This window comes from Chinchilla lanigera, unplaced genomic scaffold (genome assembly GCF_000276665.1).
Source record: "Chinchilla lanigera isolate Chin_1 unplaced genomic scaffold, ChiLan1.0 scaffold00122, whole genome shotgun sequence".
NCBI lineage: Eukaryota > Metazoa > Chordata > Mammalia > Rodentia > Chinchillidae > Chinchilla > Chinchilla lanigera.
Window position 1 is genome coordinate 659,496 of NW_004955523.1, and position 20,572 is coordinate 680,067.

Below are 20,572 nucleotides of genomic sequence, written 5' to 3' on the forward strand. Positions count from 1 at the left end.
TAGTGGATGTCATCCAGCCAAGACATGCTGCACATCTGGCTCTTTCTTGTGTGTGGCACCAGGAATTGAACTCAGGACCTTGCGCTTACTAGGCATGCACTGTGCCGCTGAGCTATATACCCCTGGCCCAGGGCCTTCAGTTTAGAATACTGTTGGCCCAGCCCTGACAGGATTAGGTTGACCTTCCAAGAAAATGAAGCTACTTCAGTTTACAACTGAAGCTTTGACACCAAGACCTACACCTGACAGTCAATTCTAAAGTTCTCTCGATGAGCCCAGTTCTTTTCCTTCCTTTTTACAAGCTGAAGTTCTCCCTTCATGATGTTGTCCTCTGTGGACGATGGCCTCACTTTAAGCCAATCAGGAGACAGGGACTCTGTGCAAGAACAGGGTGCATTTGAAGCGGGGCTGCTCCCACACCTGTCGCCTGCATCAGTCTAGAAGAGCTACCAGCACCGTCCACTGACCCTCACAGACCCTGCTCCGAGGAGGGGGCCTTCCCTCGCTTATTCCTACTGATCCGGAGCGCTGTTAGTGGTGATCAAACCCAAGTGAAACTTTGATGTGTCCCACCTCCCCAATCCATCCCAGTAGTCCCAGCCCCCACAAAAGCGTGGGTACCTCCTGGCATTTTGAGGGGACCTAGCAAAACCACAGTTTTCCCTCAAGAGTCTGTCCTGCCAGGCTCACGGGGCTCCGTCGGGAGCCGCGCCATGGAGAAAAGCGTGCTTTCTCAGCTGGCTAAGAGGGCTCCCTGCGCAGTCCAATTAGCACGGTGTGACACCCGTCGAAGGCGCAGGACCCCACAGGGAGCCAGCAGGACAGGATGCGGCTTTCAGAGCTAGTGACACTTGCTCAGCGCTGGCGGGCACTTGTACCACACCTCAGCCATCAACAGCAGCACAGATGCAGCGACCGCGTTTGAGAATATCTGCCCTTTAATTTTCATTCAAAATCAGTTTCCTTAAATATTTTAGTTACAAGCTCTGCACGGTGAAGACAGAGTAGCAGACGCTGCAGGCACTCAGTACTGCCCCTCCCTCCCCTCCCCCAGCCTGGCTGCTCAGCTCTAGATTAAAAAGGGCACTGCACCAGTGGCTCCGCGTCACGCGCCAGCGGTCTCCGGCCTGGACGCAGTGGACACAACACCATGAAGCCCAGCGGCTTTCATCACAAGATACTTGTATTTAGCCACGCTCTAAGGAATTCGACGACTGCCCAGACCCAAAATGCAGCACCTGAGATGACATCAGCCACCTTACCCCCAGGTTACCGCCACCTTGGGGCTGGGCCCCTCCACATCCCACCCTCCCCTAGACCTGTGTCTCGCATGGAAGAGCCAAGGCCCCACCGCCTCGTGGGCCACAGCATGGGGACAGAACAGCATCTGCGTCCCGGCAACCTGTGCCGCTCAGAGACTGCCCCCCTCCCGGGCGCTCAGCATCACTGTGACCAGGCTCGGTCCCGCTGCCACAGCCACTAACACCTGCTCTGAACAGTGACAGTGTACGAGGACGGCTCCTAGCAGCCTGGGAAGGGCTGGCAGGACCACAGCTCTGTAGGAGTAGCTGAAATGAGTTTTCCGGTGTGAGCTACTGATGCGTGTGTGAGGGCAGGCCTGGGTCTGCTCCCACCTGCGGTTACTGTGACTTCACAGGGACCCTGCCCTCCCCCGCCATCAGCACCCCCACCCCAGCTCCCCCGGCCTGTGCTTCCTGGAAGAGGTAGAAGAAGCATCTTGAAATCACTGACAACTGAAGATGACGGTGCCAGTTGAGAAGCAAAGCAGCACCTCTTTGCCTGTGTTCAACACTCCAGACAGGTGCTGCGCTGAGCTTGGGAGGAACGGCACCCTCCCGGCATCCTGGAGAACACCTTCCGAAGAAGGACGCTTGGTCACATGGTCCCCAGTGGTTTCCCTATGGTACAGTGGCCGCAGGAGAAGCAAAATCATCTTTGTGGAGGGCTAATGAGAAAAGGCAGGGGTGTTAACGCACATCCACTGACGCACTCCCGTCAGCCTAAGCATGTAAGGTATGTGAAGGCAAGAGAAGGGCATGAGACAGCCTGCGGGGACAGTGAGAGACCTGTGACTGCTGGTTACATAGTGCCCTGGCTTCCTTGCCTGAGGCCAGGAGCATGTGCCTGCCTGTCACCAGGCTAACGTGGGACCCATGGGGGACAGGGAGAAGTCTGGTTTTCAGTTCCTGCATGATCAATTTGTAGGGCGTGCGGTCTCCTCCTAAAGGTCCAGGAGGAGGACTCTGGGATCCTCTACTGCTGCCTTGATTTTTCGGAGGAAAGTCACAGCCTCTCTGCCATCAATCAGCCGGTGATCATAAGTCAGTGCCACGTACATCATAGGCCGCACCTCCACCTGCAGAGAGGAGAGGTTAAGAGTCCGCCTCCAGCAGGGCAGGGAAAGCCTGCAGAGAGGGCGATGAGAATGCACAACCCACTGGAAAGCTCCTGCTTCCAAGCCTCTCCTACCGATGTTACTTACGGATACTCAGGACAATTTCAGAGAGGAACCTTTACCCTACGCAGAAAAGAAGTCTAAACAAGAAACAACTTTGCCCTCCAACTCATCTGTAATCCACAGAAAAGGTCTTCTCTTCAATTACAGCTGCCTGCAGTAGGTGGCTTTCTAGTTACAAGTTACTTAATTACTTTTGCAGAGCTGAGAATCAAACTCAGTCTCCTGCATGCTAGACCATCACTCTACTCTGGAGGCACACTTCCAACCTCAAAGAAATCAATTTGTAGATCCCCCAGATTCTGACATTGTGGGGCTGGGGATTTAGCTCAGTGGCACAGCGCCTACCTGGCAAGCGCAAGGTTGTTGAGTTCAATTCCCAGTAGCAGAAAACAAACAAACAAACAAAAAAAGATTCTGACATTGTACGCAAAGCTGGGTGTGTGGCCACTTCCAAGGAACAAGGTCTGAGGTTTCTGGGTTCACAGAGAAGTTAATGATCAAAAGGCTTCCAAACACATGTCTCAGAAAGCTTTTTTCCTACATTTTTTTTTTCCTGGACAGAGCCTTGCAATGTAGTTCAGGCTGGCCTTGAACTCACTATGTAGCCCAGGCTGGCCTTGAACTTGCAGTGATCCTCCTGCCTCAGCCTCCTGAGTAGACATCACAAGCATGCACCACTATGCCTGGCCACCAACTTATCTTCAAAGACCTAGCTCAAGCCCCTTTGAACTCATTCCTGGAATTGCCAGAAAACTTCTAAGCCTGAGCAGACAACTGTGCAGCTCATCAGCTGCCATGCTTTCTTGTCCTGTGCTCCCAGAACAAGGAGCACGTTTCTAACTCCGTCCCACAGTCCCTAGCTAGCAATGAAGCACGGTGACTAACTAATCCAGATGAAGGTGTGAGCTCCTTCAGCTCCACGGTCCTCAAACTTTGAAGGCACATCAGAACTGTCTGCATGTCTGCTTCTGTAGCTTCGGAAAGAATCCAAGAATCTGCATCTCTAACAAGTTTCCAGATGATGCTGAGCCAGAGAGAACAATTTTAGAATCAGCATCTAAGGTATTAATTAGAAACTAAGAGATGTAACTTAGGCTTGCAGTTATAGTGACTGCTGTATAATAAGCATTTAGATTCCTTCTTAGCATCAGATAGCTAGCAGGACCTTGGAAATGAGAGTTCCTACCTTGCCTCCCACGACCACTGGCCTGTCAACAATGGCATGCATGCCGAGGATGGCAGACTGAGGAGGGTTGATGATGGGCGTTCCGAAGAGTGAGCCAAACACGCCTCCATTGCTAATAGTGAAAGTACCACCGTCCATATCTTCAATGGCAAGCTCGTTCTTTCGGGCCTAAAAACAGAAATCTCAGAATTGAAACATGAGGCCAACCCAAGTTCTTTCACCCAAAGAAAGTCAGCCCAGAAACTGTATCTGAGGTATCAGTGAAAGCTCCAGCTTCCACGTGACAGTGGTTCAGCTGAGGAGGCTGACTTGTGCTCCACTGGACAAGAGGCAGGAGTCCAGCCCACCTTTCTTCCCCAGCAAGGTTCCCCTGAGAAGGTTCCAGGCCCCTGAGGCAGGCTACGCTGGGTTCTGTACTTGGCTCTTATGGGCTACCGCCTTTCCTGGCAGCTAGAAACTTCTTCAGAAACCAGTGAGACACAGCTCCTTGGCACACCCAGCTGGTGAGCACAGCCTTCTACGGGCTTTCTTTTGCCCAACAGCTCACACACAACCTTCTTCCTACTTTACCTTCTCTCCCAGTTCACCGATGGTTCGTTCAATATCTGCGTAATTCATAGTTTCCACATTCCTGATGACGGGAACCACCAGACCCTGAAGAGAGTGCAAAGCTGTCTCAGTTGCAAATTAATGGTATCCTTTATAGTTAAACTTCTTGATTCACACTAATGGTCTCCCCTACTCAGAATGCCTTTTAGTACTCACTGCAATTAGAAGTCTAAGGTATTTAGGCTTGACATTAAGATAAATAAGAATGTATGGTTAAAGAAAAAAATAACTATTAGAAACTACCTCTTAAAAATACAGAATTACAGAAATGATCTCTCCCATATGATCTGCTTCTTCACAGAGTTACGCTGAGGACTCAGACCAGCACTTCCGCCTCCTGCCCTGACGTACCCGTGGAGTGGCCACTGCAACACTGATGTCAATGTAGTCCCGATACACCACCTCTTTGGTTGCATCATCAATCACTATGAGGGAAAACACATGTCACATATGCTGCCCCAGGCTACGGTTAATGAGCTAATATTTGCATTAACAGTAAGAATCTGCAGTGCTGGATACAGTATGGGCTGGCCAACAGCCACGAAAAGGACTCCATTACTGGGCCGGGGGTGTAGCTCAGGGGCGCAACTGCCTGCCTGGCAAGCGCAAGGTCCTGAGTTTGATTTCCAGTACCAAAAAAAAAAAAAAAAGAAAATGACTACATTACAAATGGCAGCTGGCACCGTACTTACTCCCACCCCAACCAACAAGACCATCTCCAAGTCCCCTGCTGAGCCCGTGTGTGGCAGCAGCATCCTTCTGGGGCAGTCCTCAGAGGGCTCAGCACAGAGGCTCCCACGGGCGTGAGTGCACTGCGTTCGGCCGGCCAGCTAGCGCTACTCGTGCGCTCCCGCAGCAGAGAGCACCCGCTGTCAGTGAGTGCTCCAGAAGGGCAAATCGGCAAAGGAGACAGGGTGTGCAGATGCTATCCGTCTGCTTCCCGCTCTCAACAAGTGGAAGAGGGAGGCTCTCACTAGGAAATTCAGGAGGAACCTGGGCAATCCAACTTCTAACTACGTCAGTGTGAGACAGCAAGCCAGCAGCTAAACATTTATATCTAGCATTCAGGAGAAAATAAAGGCTTGAGACTTTCCCACAGAAAAAGTCTATGTTTAGTATTAGGTAAGGCACCAAGGAAAGCATGTAAAATGAACAGAAGCCTGAAGCTAAGAGAACTCTGACAGATAGCCACAAGTGTGTCAGGCAGAAAAAAGGGGGCCGAGGGAAGAGACAGAGAAAGCCAGTCAGGAAGACATGAGAAGAATCTGACAAACAAAAAGAACACACCGGGCAAAGCAGAAAGCCCTTCTACCTATCTGGAGCACAGTGCTCTAAGGGGAGGACTACGGCCCCTACTTCTAGATCTCTCTTGCTGAGGACAGCAGAAGTGTCACCGACCCCCCTCCAACCTTCCAGGGAACAGAGAAGTAGCTCAACACAGAAAAAACCGCTTGTCAGGGCAGCATGTCAATGATGTGGGTGACTAAAAAGGAAGGAACTAGCGCCAAGTCTACAACAGAGTCCAAGCCCAAGGCTTCCCAAAGAGGCTCACCTCAAAGAGGTCAAAGGTCAACCTGCAGCCTACGTCAAGTGTGGGAATCAGGCCCCAAGATAATAGGGCCCATACGGTGGGTGGGCTGGGGGCTCCGGGGACAGCTAGACCACAGGCTTCCATTCCAACACGAGGCCGCCTGGAGAACAGGCAGCCAAAGCGGCTGCTCTGCCCACCTGCTAGGGAGACAGTAGGCAGCGTGGCATTTCGGGTGGGAAGCCAGTGAGCCCCCGGGGAGACTCACCCACAGTCAGGGAATGAGAAGGCCCGGGGTGCGGACCGCACAGCGCCGGCGCAGTGTGCTCACACGCCACCCCCGACCCCGCAGCTCGGGCCGGGAGACTCACCCGCATTCACAACGGGCTGCTCCTGCAGGGCGGAGGCACAGGCCCTCACAAACGCACACATGAAGCCCAGTTTGAGGCCATGTCTCTTTAGGAAAGCGTCTCTGTGGCGAGCCCTCATCTCCTGGATGTTACTGTAAAAATATGTTACAGAGAGGGTGATCACAACAGCAGCTTTGATTCTTCCCTTCTTTGTGAGTTTCTACCCATACACACAACTGGGTGAGCTCGCCCCTATCCCGGACCATCAACCTGAGCTCAAGCACTGCACCGTCTCCCTAAAGGTCAACTCAGTAACCTTGTGCTTTCACAAAAACCAAATATAGAAGAATCAGGGCCAAGTCGGGTGCACGCCTGCAATCTCACTATTCTGGAAGGCTGAAGCAGGAGGACTACAAATCTGAGACCAGCCTGGGCAACTAAGCAACTTAGCATGACCTTGTCTGAAAAAAAATTTTAAAAGGGGAAGAGATGTAACTCCATCAATCCCCAGTACATTAAAAAAAAAAAAAAAAAAAATCAGGGCCAAGATCTCTTTAGGGTAGGTTGTGAAGGCTTTTTCATGTTCTACAAATCATAGATTTCAACGGTAAAGAAAATGAAGGAGTGATCACAACAGCACACTAGCATCCTTGCTCTGGATGAGGAAGTATTTCAGCCTACATTAAAACCACAAGCTATCCATCTTTGGGGGAAAAATATGTTTTAAACCAAGTCTACAAAACAAGCAATTCTAGCCGGGCATGGGGCACATGCCTGTAATCCCAGCACTTGGGAAGCTAAGGCAGGAGGATTGCTGCGAGTTCGAGACCAGCCTGGGCTACAAAGTGAACTCAAGGCCAGCCTTAACTGCATAGTAAGACCCTGCCTCAAAAAGACAAAAAAAAAAAGCAATACCTATTTGTCAGAAAAATGTTTTTTTTGTTTTTTTTTGGGGGGGGTGGTCTTTTTGAGACAGGGACTCGCTATGAAGTTTAGAGTGGCCTTGAGCTTACTTGGCAGCCCAGGCTAGTATCAAACTTGCAACGATCCTCCTGCCTCAGCCTCCCAAGTGCTGGGATTATAGGCATGTGCCACCACGCCCAGGTGTCAGAATTATTTTTTTAAAAACACTAAATCTGGGGCTAGGGATATGGCTCAGTGGTAGAGCACTTGTTTGTCCAGCATGCACAATCCCCAGCACCACCGAAAAAAAAAATCCCCACCAAACCTGATTATGTTTTCTTTGCAACACTCTTCCTTTTTAATTAGGGAAAAATTAAAACCATCCACAGGTGTGTGGGCTCTCCACGTGAGCCAAAGCATTCATGGCTGTACATGAGAGGGCAAACTCCATTTTTTTTCCAGCAGATTCTCTCTTTGTCTCCTCAGAGTTAGCAACTGTATCTGTTTGTTCCTTTAAAACAGGCACTGGGCCACTACATTTGAAAGTCAGGGCTGGGTACCAAGACACAGAGACAATGAAGGTGCAGTGCCTGTCCTTAAGCTTGGTTTACTAGGTGTGGTTTCCTTGGTATTTAGAAAAGTGGTCCCATGTGAGGGAGGCCTGCCCGCTTCAGAGTCAGCAGCAAGGCCTCAGTGCTGAGAACCCTTTCTAACAAGAACGGTTTCTGGACTGTCACACACACTGTACAGCTAGTGTGAAATGGCTTTTCCATCATTTTGCTGCAGAAATTTCCGTATTATCGGAATAGCATTTCAAGACCAAAATCAAATTTAACTCTATCTCACGCCTAAATGTTCAGTTCTCCTTTTTCCCCTATAATGGCTTAATTCAACATTAGCACGAAAGATAAGAAGCAGTACAACTTTAACTGTCCCCTTCAGACCTTTTGTTTTTAAAAAAGGAACATTTCCGAGGGGGACTGATTGGGTTTGAAATGTTTGTTTTCCTGAGTCTAACCTTATTTAGTGCTAGGATTACCACTCTAAAGACATTACTAGCTCCCAAGACAGAAGGGCTGCAGAAGAGGTAAAGAGAAGGGGTAAATAGCTTTGCTCTCAAGCGGCCTGAATGCCGCTGTCTGGTCATTAAGGAGTTTCTATTTCAGAGCTCAGCCCTTGGAGGCAGAACTGGGACAACAGGGGAAAGGCAAACATCTCAGCAGGGGCCCTTAGAGGTTAGCTGATCCACACAAGACCCGAAGGGCACTCGAGCTAAACCAGATTACCGCTGCAGCGAGAGGCCGGGCCATTGTCAGGTGACACCTCCATCAGCTGCTGAAAGGAGATATGGCCATACTCACCTTCCGATTAAGACTTGAGCCAACTGCATCCTTCAGGGCCACAAATATTTACATGTTTCATCTTAAGAAACTGGATAGAATTTCAAAGTCCAATTCAATTTGGCCCTAATGCACTGAGACACAAGCTGTAGCCTTTGTGATTCATCAGGCATGCTCCTTCCCTACACACTATGGGCAAAAGAGCTCTGGCTGGGATGACATCCAGGCTCTCGAGAAATCTTCCCAACAGAACTGGATCTACTGAAATCAGGACAACTGTCAACATCTGCCCAACCTGGACAATAAGCCACAACCCCTTCCAAAGGGAAAAAATTTTCTGATGGAAGGTGAAAAAGCAGGGCTGGAAATACGGCTCAGTGGGAGCTTAGCATATATAGGACCCTGGATTCAATTTCTAGCGCCTCAAAAAAAAAAAAAAGGTTAAAAAAAAAAAGACAAGCAGACTTAATACTTCAGAAAAAAGGAGGCCAAGAGATGACCTGAAGAGTACGATTCTCCTCCTGACTGAATACAAAGTCTCATCCTGGCGCAAGGATTCATCACCTTGGGCAGCTTCTTACACTTTCACCTACATCGTGGTTCAGACTGTTCATACGGTCTGGAATGACCTTTTGCTGTATTGCTATAAAATGCTAGTCACATTATCTTGAGGTACCAAGACTGAACCTAGGGCTTTGCACACGCCAGGCAAGTGCTCTGCCACTGAACTACATCCCCAACCCTTTCTGAGACTGGTGCTTGCTAAGTTGACCAAACTGGCCTTAAACTTGCAATTCTCCTGCTTCAGCCTCCCAAGTAGCTGGGATTACAGGCATGTACTGCCACGTCCAGTGGAATGGTAGTCATTCTTGAAAGCTTATTAAAAGCTCTTTTTTCTCCAGGAAACCCTCTCACCTTTCCCTTGCCACTACGGCCCCAATCTCACAAGCAAATGAACTCACTTCACCCCCTTCTCCAGTTCATACTCATTTTTACCTCTAGACTTTACCTTGGGTTCATCTAAACCAGAGGGTGAGCTCGAGGGTCAGAGCCTTTTCATTCACCTTTATATCCCCCTTGAGTTCCATAATTTAGCTCCTTGGAGATAATAAGCATGCAAAATGTATTTGTTAAATTTAACTACTTTCTCTTCCCTGTAGGGCTGATACTTGCACGAATCAAAATCTCAAAGAGAGCGAGGTGCAGTGGCACATCTCTATTTGAAGCACTCAGGGAGGCTGAGGCAGGAGGATCACAAGTTCAACTACTGCCTGGGCAACTTAGCGAGACTGTACCTCAAAACAAATACATGCATACGTACATACAGGGCTGGGGATATAGCTCACTGGTAGAGCTCCCCCAGGCTTGATCCCCTAGTATTAGAGGGCAAAAAAAAATATCTTGAAGAAAACAGGTGAATGAACAATTAGTTCACCACAGAAACAGGTAGTGAATTATTCCCTTTAATATTCTGATGTTTTTATTTTTAAACACAACTTGCTTTCCATTTCACTACCAAAGATGGAAAAAATGAAAGAGGATAAGCCCTGACAGATTGGGAGTCAGTTAGGAAAGTGCACAAAGAAGTGAAGTGTAGGGAAAAAATCAATACACAGGGCCTTGGATCTAAGAATTCCATCAGGGGTTCTTCATCCATGACTAGCCCTGGGGTAAGCCTACTGGCCTGACTGCCTCATCTTCTGTTGGCAATCTGACACTAGTCATCAGTTTAAAACTACTACTAGCTTCATTTATCAGAAACCACAGGATTCAGGTATGAAAGTCTGAAAGGCTAAGTTTCTTAGGTCAGAGAGGGGGCAGGCATAATATTAAAATCTGAGGACAAAAGCAAGGGTCATCCTCATAAAGACCAAACAAAGCCAAGAAGTACCTCCCCCTTGTCCAGCTGCATTTGCAATCAGCAACAGGTGAGGGCTGGGCTAAGTTACGTGCTCCCCTCCCCCAGAAGAACATGGAGACACGGAGAGTAAAAGAGACAGAGATTACACCTCATGTCAATCTCATTGAAAGTAGTCAGCATGGCACACGTATTCTGGGCCTCCTTCAGACGCTGAGCAATTCGCTGCCGCATCCTGTTCATTTTCTCCTGAAAGTGAAAGTCAAGTATTGACAATCTGATCTCTGGTTCAAGGGTTCCCCACGTCGTCGGACAATTAAGCTTGCCAGGAGGAGGCAAGCACTAAGATATTTAAGTAGGACAAGAGCTCCAGGCATCCCCTTTCCTGCGGTGGCCTTCCTCCTCTGAGCAACACAGAAAACAGAAGCCAAAAGTACTCACTCAGACGTGCCTGAAGTTTGACCAGGCACTAAGCTGTGATTTAAAAACCAAAACCAGTGCACAGAAAGGGAGACTGTGGTGGAGGTCTGTCTAGCCACTCTAAGAATCACGACTGAAGGGACAATTTCTGTTGGTGAAGACTTACATGAACAGCTGCTAGTCAAACGGAACCTCACAAGCAGCCAACTTCTGAGGCTCAGTATTTTTAGAATGTGTTCTGAGGCAGAGGAACCCACACTCCTGACCCTACTTCCTTGAGATTTTATCTTTGGCCTACAGAAACTGCTACTGTGTATCACATACCTTAACTACAGCTATGTATCCAGGAAATACAGGGCTAGAGCTCTAACTACCTCTCTAAAGGTGCACCCCTCCGGTGGTGGGATGTGTATTACTAAGTCACCATTCCCTGCAGTATTTCACTCATGGGCATTTCACTGGTAGCATAACCCAGTCAAAAAGCCACTGTGGGAAAACCCCAGGACAAGGGGAAAACAGTGAAAAAACCATGGGACAAGTGCAGAGAGGACCCCAGGCTCCAGTGCTACCCTTTGGCGGTTACGTGACCACACACGAGCCCTTTTCCATCCCTGATTCCTTCATCGAGGCCATCGGCTGCCCTCCGTTCAGTGGTAGGCACACTCACCCGTACTCCGTTAACCCCAACACTGCCCCCACCTCTTTCCTGGAGGGGGTCCTCCGAGGCTTACCCGATGCTCTGAACGCACCCCCCGGCCAACGCCTGGGTCAGCTAGTGGAGGTGCAGCTGTGGGCTTAACTGCAGAGACTGAAAATAAAGAGAGAAGGTACAGCTGTATCAGAGGAGAAAGGAACAACTCCTGAGTACATGCCAGTGCATTCATCCTGAACTATCAATCCTCAAGATACTCTGAGATTGTTCTATCACTCCAACTTCACAGATGAAAAATCTCAAGAAGTATCCCAAAGTCACACAGCTAGCAAAAGAAAACTGGGACGTAAACCCAGATCTGCAGATACGAAGTCTAAAGACTATTATTCAAAGCCGCCAACCTGTTCTATAGCTGGTGAAGGAACACGGTGTGTGACAAAGTGTCCTCCAAAGTGAAAGACGGGGGAGTTGGCGGCTTACCTGGTTTGCTGGAAGAAGGCTGTGAGGGGGAGGGCACCGGTGGCATCTGAGTAGGTATGGCGGCCGCAGAGGGAGGAGGAACTGCTGATACTGTAGGCTCTGCTTTCGGGGTTGCAGTAGGAGCTTCGGCTGGCTTGGCCTTGGCAGGAGCAGCTAAAAAAGAAAAACAGACATCACTGGCACTGTCTGGAATGACAACCAAATCGCAGATTCTAAGCAAAATTTACTGGCAAAAGCCCTATTTCTAATCCATTAACAAATGTCTACTGCATATTTGCTATATGCAAGACACTACAAGATATATATATAATGATATAAGGCACTAGCTCTATTCCCCGGGCTCCCTAAATGCCCTGCATCAGATTAAGTGGCTCAATTTAGCTGCCTTCCTGATTTCACATCTATCTACTGATTGCCAAACTCAACCACCTGGTGCCGCCTTCCCACTGAGCTATGTCCCTGGCCCTTTTTAGGTTTTACTTCGAGACAGGGTCTCACTAAGGCACTAAGTTGCCCAGGCTGGGCTTGAATTGCCATTCTCCTGCCTCAGCCCCTCAGTGTATGCCACCATGCTCGGCTCAGCAGGTATTTTCAAAGCACCTACTCAGCCCAAGAAAACGCAAACTTCCAAGCAAAATGAGCTCAGGAAAGTCAGTATTAAAATATACAGAGAAATGTAAACATTTCTAATTATAGTAATACTGATAAAACTCATCTATTCTAACATTACATATAAAAGAATACTCTCGTTTGTTTGTTTTTGAGACAGGATCTCACCATGTAGTCCATGCTGGGTTCAAGCTCACATGTAGCCCAAGAGGGTTTGAACTTGTGATCCTCCTGACTTAGCCTCCTATATCCTAGGATTACAGGTATGCATCACCATGCTCAGCTAGAATATTCTGCACCATTAAAAAGTAGTTTAATCACAGGCTCATTTAAACTTCAGAGTTCAGAAAGCACTTCATCCAGGATGATGTTCACACATCAAGGAGACAGTCACACAATAAACAGGCAGCTTTAAATCAGATGACTTCAACTGTGACCCATCTGAAGATTATACCCAGTTTTATACTTAAATTATAAGAATTTTCTTGTGACGTTAAAAAAAATAAGTGATCAGAAGATGAATTTCAACTGGAAGATGCATTCTTACTTCGTAGTCTACTACTGTACATTTTTTCCCACCTCAAATTCCTCTTGGCCTGACCAACCTCAGTGACACAATCTGAGGTATTTCTGCCTATTTTAACAAATAAAAGGAATAGATGCTGGCAGTCATAAGCATCTGATGAGAGCCAGCGAAACACCTGACACTGCCCATGAGGTCCAGTACAAACCCCTTTCTCTCTCATTTCTTCCCAAGAGAAATACCAGAGAAGTCACAGGAGAATAAAAACTACACCGAATTCTCCAAAACAGAACTTTTAAAATAATTCTCACTGGGCTGGGGATATAGCTCAGTGGCATAAGTGCCTGCCTGGCAAGCTCAAGGTCCTGAGTTCGATCCCTGGTACCACAAAAATAAATAAATAAATAAATAAATTCTCACTTTAGAATACTGTCTCTCAGTCCTGACTGTGTATCAGAATCACTTGGGGAGCATAAAGAAATCAAAATCTCTGGGTCATGGTACCTAACACTGCTTGTTTGTATGTACATATTGTGATACTGGGTACTGAAGCCAGATCTTTGCACTGAGTTATATCCCTAGCCCTTTTTTAAAGTTTATTTTTATTTTGAGACAAGGTCTCACTGAGTCACTAAGTTACCCAGGCTGGGTTCAAACTTGTGATCCCATTTTTCAGCTCTTCAGAGTGCTGAGATCACAGGCATACACCACCACACCCAATTACTTGTATTACTCTCAAAGTTCTTGTATGATTGTGGTGCCTTGGAGAAGCGGGGACTACCTTCAGAATTGTTGTTTGTGACCGTAAGAAGAGGTCCAGTATAAGAAACATCCATGGATGTTGACATTTAAAGTTTACTCTATATAATTATTACCCTTCCTATACCCTCAACTGAGGGCAATTGGAACCCCAAAGAGTCTCTGAAGTATCAGGGAATTATTAGTACAGTATGCTCGCCCCTAGGCCAAAGGGGAAACACTGGAGACCTTGACCGCCCGGAGAACTTCTTTACCACCAGTTTTCCTGAGTGTGAAGAGAGGAGTGCCTCCTTCAACTTTTCCTCCATCAGGTACCAAAAGAGCTTCAATCACACCATTTGCTGGTGATGGAACCTGCACAGATGTCTGGAAAAAGAGGGAAGGTAGACAGAAAGATTCCACATTTTTACCCTGCATAAGCACATTAATTGTATGAAATCCTCAACATGAGTCACAAGAGCTGCAACATGATTTATTCAAGCCCCTGCATACAGAAACACCCAAGGCCACACTTTCTGAGTCAGCAATGACAAGTCATTCCTGTTGTGAAGACTCACCCTCTCTATCCTGTCCTGGAAATCTTAAAACAAATTCAGCTAATGTGTTTCCAAATGATACATGGAAAAGCAATTGGAACAACTTACGCATCACAAAGGGAAAAAAAGACTAATGTTATAAAGTTACTAGCTGCCCTGAGTACATACTTGCAAAAAAATCTAAAATACTTTTTTAATGAGTTACTCCAACACTTTTATAAGGGAGGTTAGAGCTAGTTAAAAATTATCTTTAGCAAGGTGTGGTGGCCCACACCTGCAATCCCAGCACTCAGGAGGCTGAGGCAGGAGGATCATTGCAAGTTCAAGGCCAGCCTGGGCTACAAAGTGAGCTCAAGGCCAGCCTGAGCTGTATAGCGAGACCCTGTCTCAAAAAGACAAAAAAATAAAAAAAAAATCTTTAAAGAACAGTTAAATCCTTGTTTCTTTTCTTAGATTAAGAAGCCCATAGTTGATCATAAAAAAATTACCTCCAATATGTGACAAGCTCACCTTATCCGTTTCAATCTCACAAACCACTTCATCTTCTGCAACTGCGTCCCCAACAGCTGAAAAGACAATCAAAGGCTACCTGTCAGGGGAGGGCCTCCAGCAGCCATGAGAGTCTCTGCAGATGTGTTATACACCCCTTTTCCACAAGGCTGGGGCATGTAGCTATGTATCCGTGTAAAAGAACAGGTTGTAAAGCCATAGGTTCTGCTGATCAGCACAGGGTAAGGGAGCCAGTTAGAGAAGTATTTAAATTTAAGAAGTGAGAGGAAACTACTTATGCCTACCTTTCTCCCACCTGACGTCTCCCTCTGTGACAGATTCTGCAAACGCCGGGGTATTGACTGTAATCACATCGTCCTCTAGGAATAAAGCAAAAATCGCAAGTAGCCCTTTCCTCTCCTTCTAAGGCTTTCTCTCTCACTAACCCTGGCCAGCTGTGGCTCTCGCCACTATAGCGCGGTGCGTAAGGAAACAGGTACTCACTGCGCACAGCTGTGGTTTTGAAGTATCGAACGCTGCAGACACTGCTGCTGTCAGCACTGCAAAAGAAACAGAAACGCTCACTGCTTTCGTAGGGGAGTCACTCACATTTTAGTCTAGTTCGGGCACTACCAGTCGCCTTCCCTCTAAATCAGTGACTCTTGGCCAGGGTGCCCGTCACTGTTACCCAGAGGAACTTGTCAAAGTACTCATGACCAGGCCAGATCCAGAGATTACGACTTAGCAGGTAGGGAGCCAGAGCCCTGGTGGCCTGTGTGCCTTGTACAGTGTCCTGTACTGCAATGAAATGCCAGTTCTCACAAAGAGAGACACTCAGTTATCTGAAGAAAAAAAAGAAGCATCTTGTTCCACTGGAGACCCCTAGATTTAGCTTCTAAATTAGGTTAACTAACCAAACCCAAATAAGATATAAGTCATGTCCTCAGGGGCACATGGCGATGTACCAAGTATACTGGAATTTGCTGTTAGGATTACAGATTTTTTTTTTTTTTTTGGGTACTGGGAATTGAACTCATGACCTCAGGCTTGCCAGGCAAGTGCTTATGCCACTGAGCTATACCCCCAGCCCTAGGATTACAGATTTAGATCAGATAAAGCAATACGATATGACATTTAACTCAGAAGTAAAACAAAGTGTTATGCCCCCCCAAAAAAACCATCATGGTATCTTAAGTTCTCTTGCTCAGAGACAGCACATTAGTCCATTCTAGATTCATGCCAAAAGAATCTCCAAGACCAAGGCATTTTCTGGTATGGCATTTACATTAAACAGTATGAAGTGAAGAATGATACCATCTTACAGGCATAATCACCTTTGGAGAACGTGAGGTATAGACATACATGGTAACAGCTTTACATAATTTGAGAGAATGGTTTATACTGATGGGGACTTTAACTTTTTACCTGAAGGATTGCATGGATACTCAACAATAAGCACCTTTACAATAGGAAAATAAAACATTTAAATTGCCTTTTTTTTTTTTTTTAACTTTTATAATACCAAAATAACTTTGTAAGGTCACATAGACTCAAAATATTAAAAAAAAAAAAGGAAAAATGTAAATTTTTAAAAATACAGACCACAAAATGCTGCTTGTAATCATATAAAAATTCCAGCTACTCAAGAGTCAGGCAGGAGGATGCCAGGGTTTGACACCAGCTGGGGCAACTTAGCAGATCCCGTCTCAGAAAGAAAAAAAAAAGGGCTGGGCATGGAGCATGCTGATGCCCTAGGGCAGAGCCACAGCACCTGGAGCCGAACAGAACCAAAAATGCCTATGGGCAAGAACTAAGGAATAACACAAAGTGCAGAGACAGCTCTGCCAGGCACCAGGGACCTGGGGCGCCTGCTGCTCCCCGAAGAGGCACTCAGTGGGGCTACAGTACAGCAGGGCTACTCTTTTTTCGCCTTTTGAATTCTGGACCATGTAATGACCTGTTAAACAAAAACACCGAAAAAATTTTTTTTAATTTTAAAAATAAAGTATCTCCTTCATAAGAAAAAAAAAGGTAACACGTAACATAAAATTAGGTATTAGCCTAGGATGACACAATTAGGGATGAGCCAAACCAAAGCTAGTGGGTTTTTTTAATAATTTACTTTCAAATACTCATTATATTTATTATATAGGGATTAACTGTTGCCCAACTTTCATTTAAACTGCAGATGAATAATGCATGTTGAGTCTAAGTAACTTTTTTTTTGGTACCGGAATCAAACTCACAACCTCGTGCTTGCCAGGCAGGCGCTGTGCCACTGAGCTATATCCCCAGCCCCCCTCCAATAACTTTTTAAATTATAAAAGCATTGATGAGCTGGGCATGGTGGCGTACTCAGGACGCTGAGGCAGGAGGATCACTGCAAGTTCGAAGCCAGCCTGGGCTACAGAGTGAGACCCTGTCTCAAAAAAAAAAAAGCACTGATGTTCACTACAGAATATCAGAAACAGCTAAAAAAAAGTTCATAATGGGATTGTACCATGCAGCAGAAAATGCAATCACTCTGTACTGTAACCTGCTTTTTCCCACTGTCACAGCGTGAACACGTTAACAAGCTATAGCTTAACCCTGACGCCTGCCATTTTGAAAGAAAGCTCAGTGTGCCGTATTAGCTCTTCAGAGTAGATTCCTAGAAATCAAACTGCTAGATCAACAGGTACACACGATTCAATACTCTTGATTGCCAAATTACCCTGCGAAAAAAGCACAGGAATTCAAACTTCTAGTGTGCATGCAACATTTTCTGAATTAAACAAAATTCATTGTGATGCACATTAAGGAAGCTAATCTGCTGTCTCTTCACTTTGAAGATCCCCTGAAGACAAAGTGGTTTCACAGCTCTTAAGCAAGTGACTGGAGAGCATCCTCTTACCACTCTGAAAGCACTTGGAATGCAAAGTAGCATTATGCAATGTTTCTAAGCTGGCGTTAATCTGAAATACACACGGGGAGCCTTTCTCCAAACTCTGCATTACTTGGTAGCAGCATTACATCTGAACTAGTCAAAGTACCAGGGATCAGCTAATCTTCAGTTTTCACTGTTTCTAAAATGAGGAACTACGCTAGCGAGAGGATGCTCTCAATAAACATGACCTCCAGCCCTTCAGCTGCACTTGTATCCAACTACAACACTTAGCACTCTTCTTTCCTACTCCCATAAAAGAGAGTTCCAACTTATCTTCTGCTATAATCTAACTACCTGAGAGCAGCTATACTCTTGATCCAATGGCAAGGGAGAGCCCCCATGGTATACCATAGATATAAAGTGATCACCAAGGTTAGGCCCAGGGGCTCCACACAGCCACCTCCATTACTAGGTCTGGAGACCAATGAAGAAACAAGAGGGTCAAATTTAGAATTGGTATCTAAGAAAATACCTGGTGGCCACATATCTGTACTCTCCGTGATACTTACACAATCTTCCTGCTGTCAGGGTAACTTGGTCCCTGACATAAGGAGACCCCTGTAAGAAACAAAACAACTCTTAACCAACAACTCTTATCTTATACAGGATATGAGATGGAAAAGAGGTCTGCTCATCCCCTCACCCCAAGACAAGCAGTACTAGCTGTAGACAATATAATTTTTATCACACTACGTCTTGGTTCTCAAACTTTTCCAGCAAAGTAACCTTAACAGCAGAGACAAATGGATATGAGTGGTTAAGGGTGGGTATGTGTTTAGGGATGAAAGGAGAGATATCTGATGGCATAGCCCAAAGGGGTTTTATCATCTTATTTACCTTAGAGATTCATAAATTTGTATTATCCCTGATTTCCTCATAAAATGTCTCTACTCCCTAAATCTTCAAATACAACGGTAGCGTGAAAAATGACATGTGACAGCTTATTCTGTAACTTCACATAATCTAAGTGGAGAAACAAGGGATGTTTGGTCTGGGTTTGAGTGAATTGGGTTGGAAACTTTCCTGTTCAAGCCCTAGCAGCAGACAGAGCTACTTTAGACCTAGGTCTCCAGGTTGTTTCCAAACAAAGCAAGTAAGTTTCCCAGCTTTCAACTCACTGTCTTCCTGTGGTCTTCCTGAAGTCTTCCATCCTACTCAAGCTCAACAGCATGAGATCCCCTTTCTGCCCACCAACTGTCTTTATAGTAACTGCATTTCTTCCACTAATACCTAAAAAACCACTGCTGCCTCCTCTAAATATACTCTTTCCCCCACTCCAGATCTACTAAGAACTCCTCCTAAGACACCAATCCAGAGACACCTTCCTCTTATGCCCACCACCTCACAAACGTTCCCAGATCAAGTCAGTCAGTCACCTCTGTGACCAGCACCAAGGACTGCAGTGCAAATTCTAAGCATAGCATGTCTTTGACCTAGAATACAGCAGCCATGATTTTTGGAACCCTGAGTCCAATTCAGAGTTTACCCTACAGAAAGTATCATTTTTTACAGTGCTTTAGGGTTATAAAAAACTTCTACATATGACCTCTTTCTGATCTTCAGGGTTCACAGCAGCGCTGTGAAGTAGAATGACCACCTGCCATCATTCTTATTTCATATACAAATAGGGCTTCCCAAGGTGAAGTTACTAACCCAAGGTGAGTCCCCAAGCCAAGCGGCAAAACCCCAGCTGCAAGGCTCCTTTCTCTACTATGCCACTCTATAAAGTGGAGAAAAACGTTTGTGACCTCTTTCACGATTCCCAGCTGAAAAGTTAGCTCATTACTGAGACCCCACTATGCACCGACACAGTGCTAGGTGTCTTGTGTTCTCCTGGCTCTTAGGATAAAGTCCAAATACTTTATAGTCCTGTAACATCCAGGCCTATCTTTCAAGGCTTCCTTTACATTTCTATAACTGCTCAAGTCCCCTCCTGCTGGCAACCTGTGCACAAACTCTCCACCTGGAGTATTATTTTTCTGGCTGCCTCAGGTATCCGCCAAGAGTCGGCTTAAACGCTGCTTCCTTGGAAGACGCTTTATCAACACTCTCCTTGCCTTCCCTATCCTCCCAAGCGCTCTACATCCTGCCAGCCTCTCACCACACCCAGTACTTTTCTTCCCTAGCAACCACAATGTAATTATGCCCTTGTGTGCACTCGCTCTGTCTCTGCAGCCGGCCGGGACGCTCCTTGAGGGTAGAGACCATCTGTCTCCCCATCACCTGGCACAGGGGCTGGCCCTGTAGTGAGCACGTGAAAAATCTGTTGAGTAGATGAGTAAATGAACACATGACAGGTTAATGACAGGTTAAGACTTCAGGCTGAGGAAGAAGTCAAGTGGCTCCAACGTGACTAAGTCAAGTTGGCTGTGTGACCTTGGCCAGGACACTTAACCTCTCTGGTCTTGTATTATTCATGCGTAAAACAGAGATAATACATCTTTTGTTATTTCATGAGGATTAGTTTTAAAATTGCAGAAATCACTCAGAACAAAGCCCAACACAAAATAAGCTTACAATAAGCGTGACTCATTCAATAAATATTTATGCCAGGCATTTACTAAACCATAAGCCATGTGTATCTATCTCCCTCCCCCTGCCACCAAAGACAAAGCAAAACAAAAACTACTGGGATAAAATCTGAACTTCCAACGTCTCACGACCTCTCCCTCAACAACAGCGCTGTGGTCAAATTGCCTTTTTCGGGAGCTCTGTGGGCGCTGACCCCTCGCTCCTGCTCGTCCCTGCACCAGCTCCGTCCAGCCCTCGGGTCACAGCTCTAACTTCCCCGCTTCAGAGCAATCTCTACGCGCACTCTCACGCCCGCCGCCCCGCAGCACCACAGCTCGCGCCCGCCCGCCCGTTCAGCAGTGTCCTCCCGCCGGCCCGCACGCTCCCCGGGGCGGGGTCGGGCACCGCGCCCGG

General features: G+C 46.7%; 1 protein-coding gene across 1 annotated transcript in view; it reads right to left on the reverse strand.

Annotated features, from left to right (window-relative positions):
* Positions 1–917: 917 nt before the first annotated feature.
* Positions 918–20,572, reverse strand: part of Dlst (dihydrolipoamide S-succinyltransferase (E2 component of 2-oxo-glutarate complex)) — a gene marked incomplete in the record, with an annotated part of 20,466 nt that continues 811 nt past the window's right edge. The window contains 13 exon segments of the mRNA XM_013507173.1: positions 918–2,377; positions 3,666–3,833; positions 4,236–4,319; positions 4,626–4,699; positions 6,174–6,304; positions 10,405–10,502; positions 11,405–11,481; positions 11,806–11,958; positions 13,951–14,062; positions 14,743–14,798; positions 15,027–15,101; positions 15,226–15,281; positions 18,157–18,205. Of these exon segments, the coding sequence (XP_013362627.1) occupies positions 2,243–2,377; positions 3,666–3,833; positions 4,236–4,319; positions 4,626–4,699; positions 6,174–6,304; positions 10,405–10,502; positions 11,405–11,481; positions 11,806–11,958; positions 13,951–14,062; positions 14,743–14,798; positions 15,027–15,101; positions 15,226–15,281; positions 18,157–18,205 (1,268 nt within the window).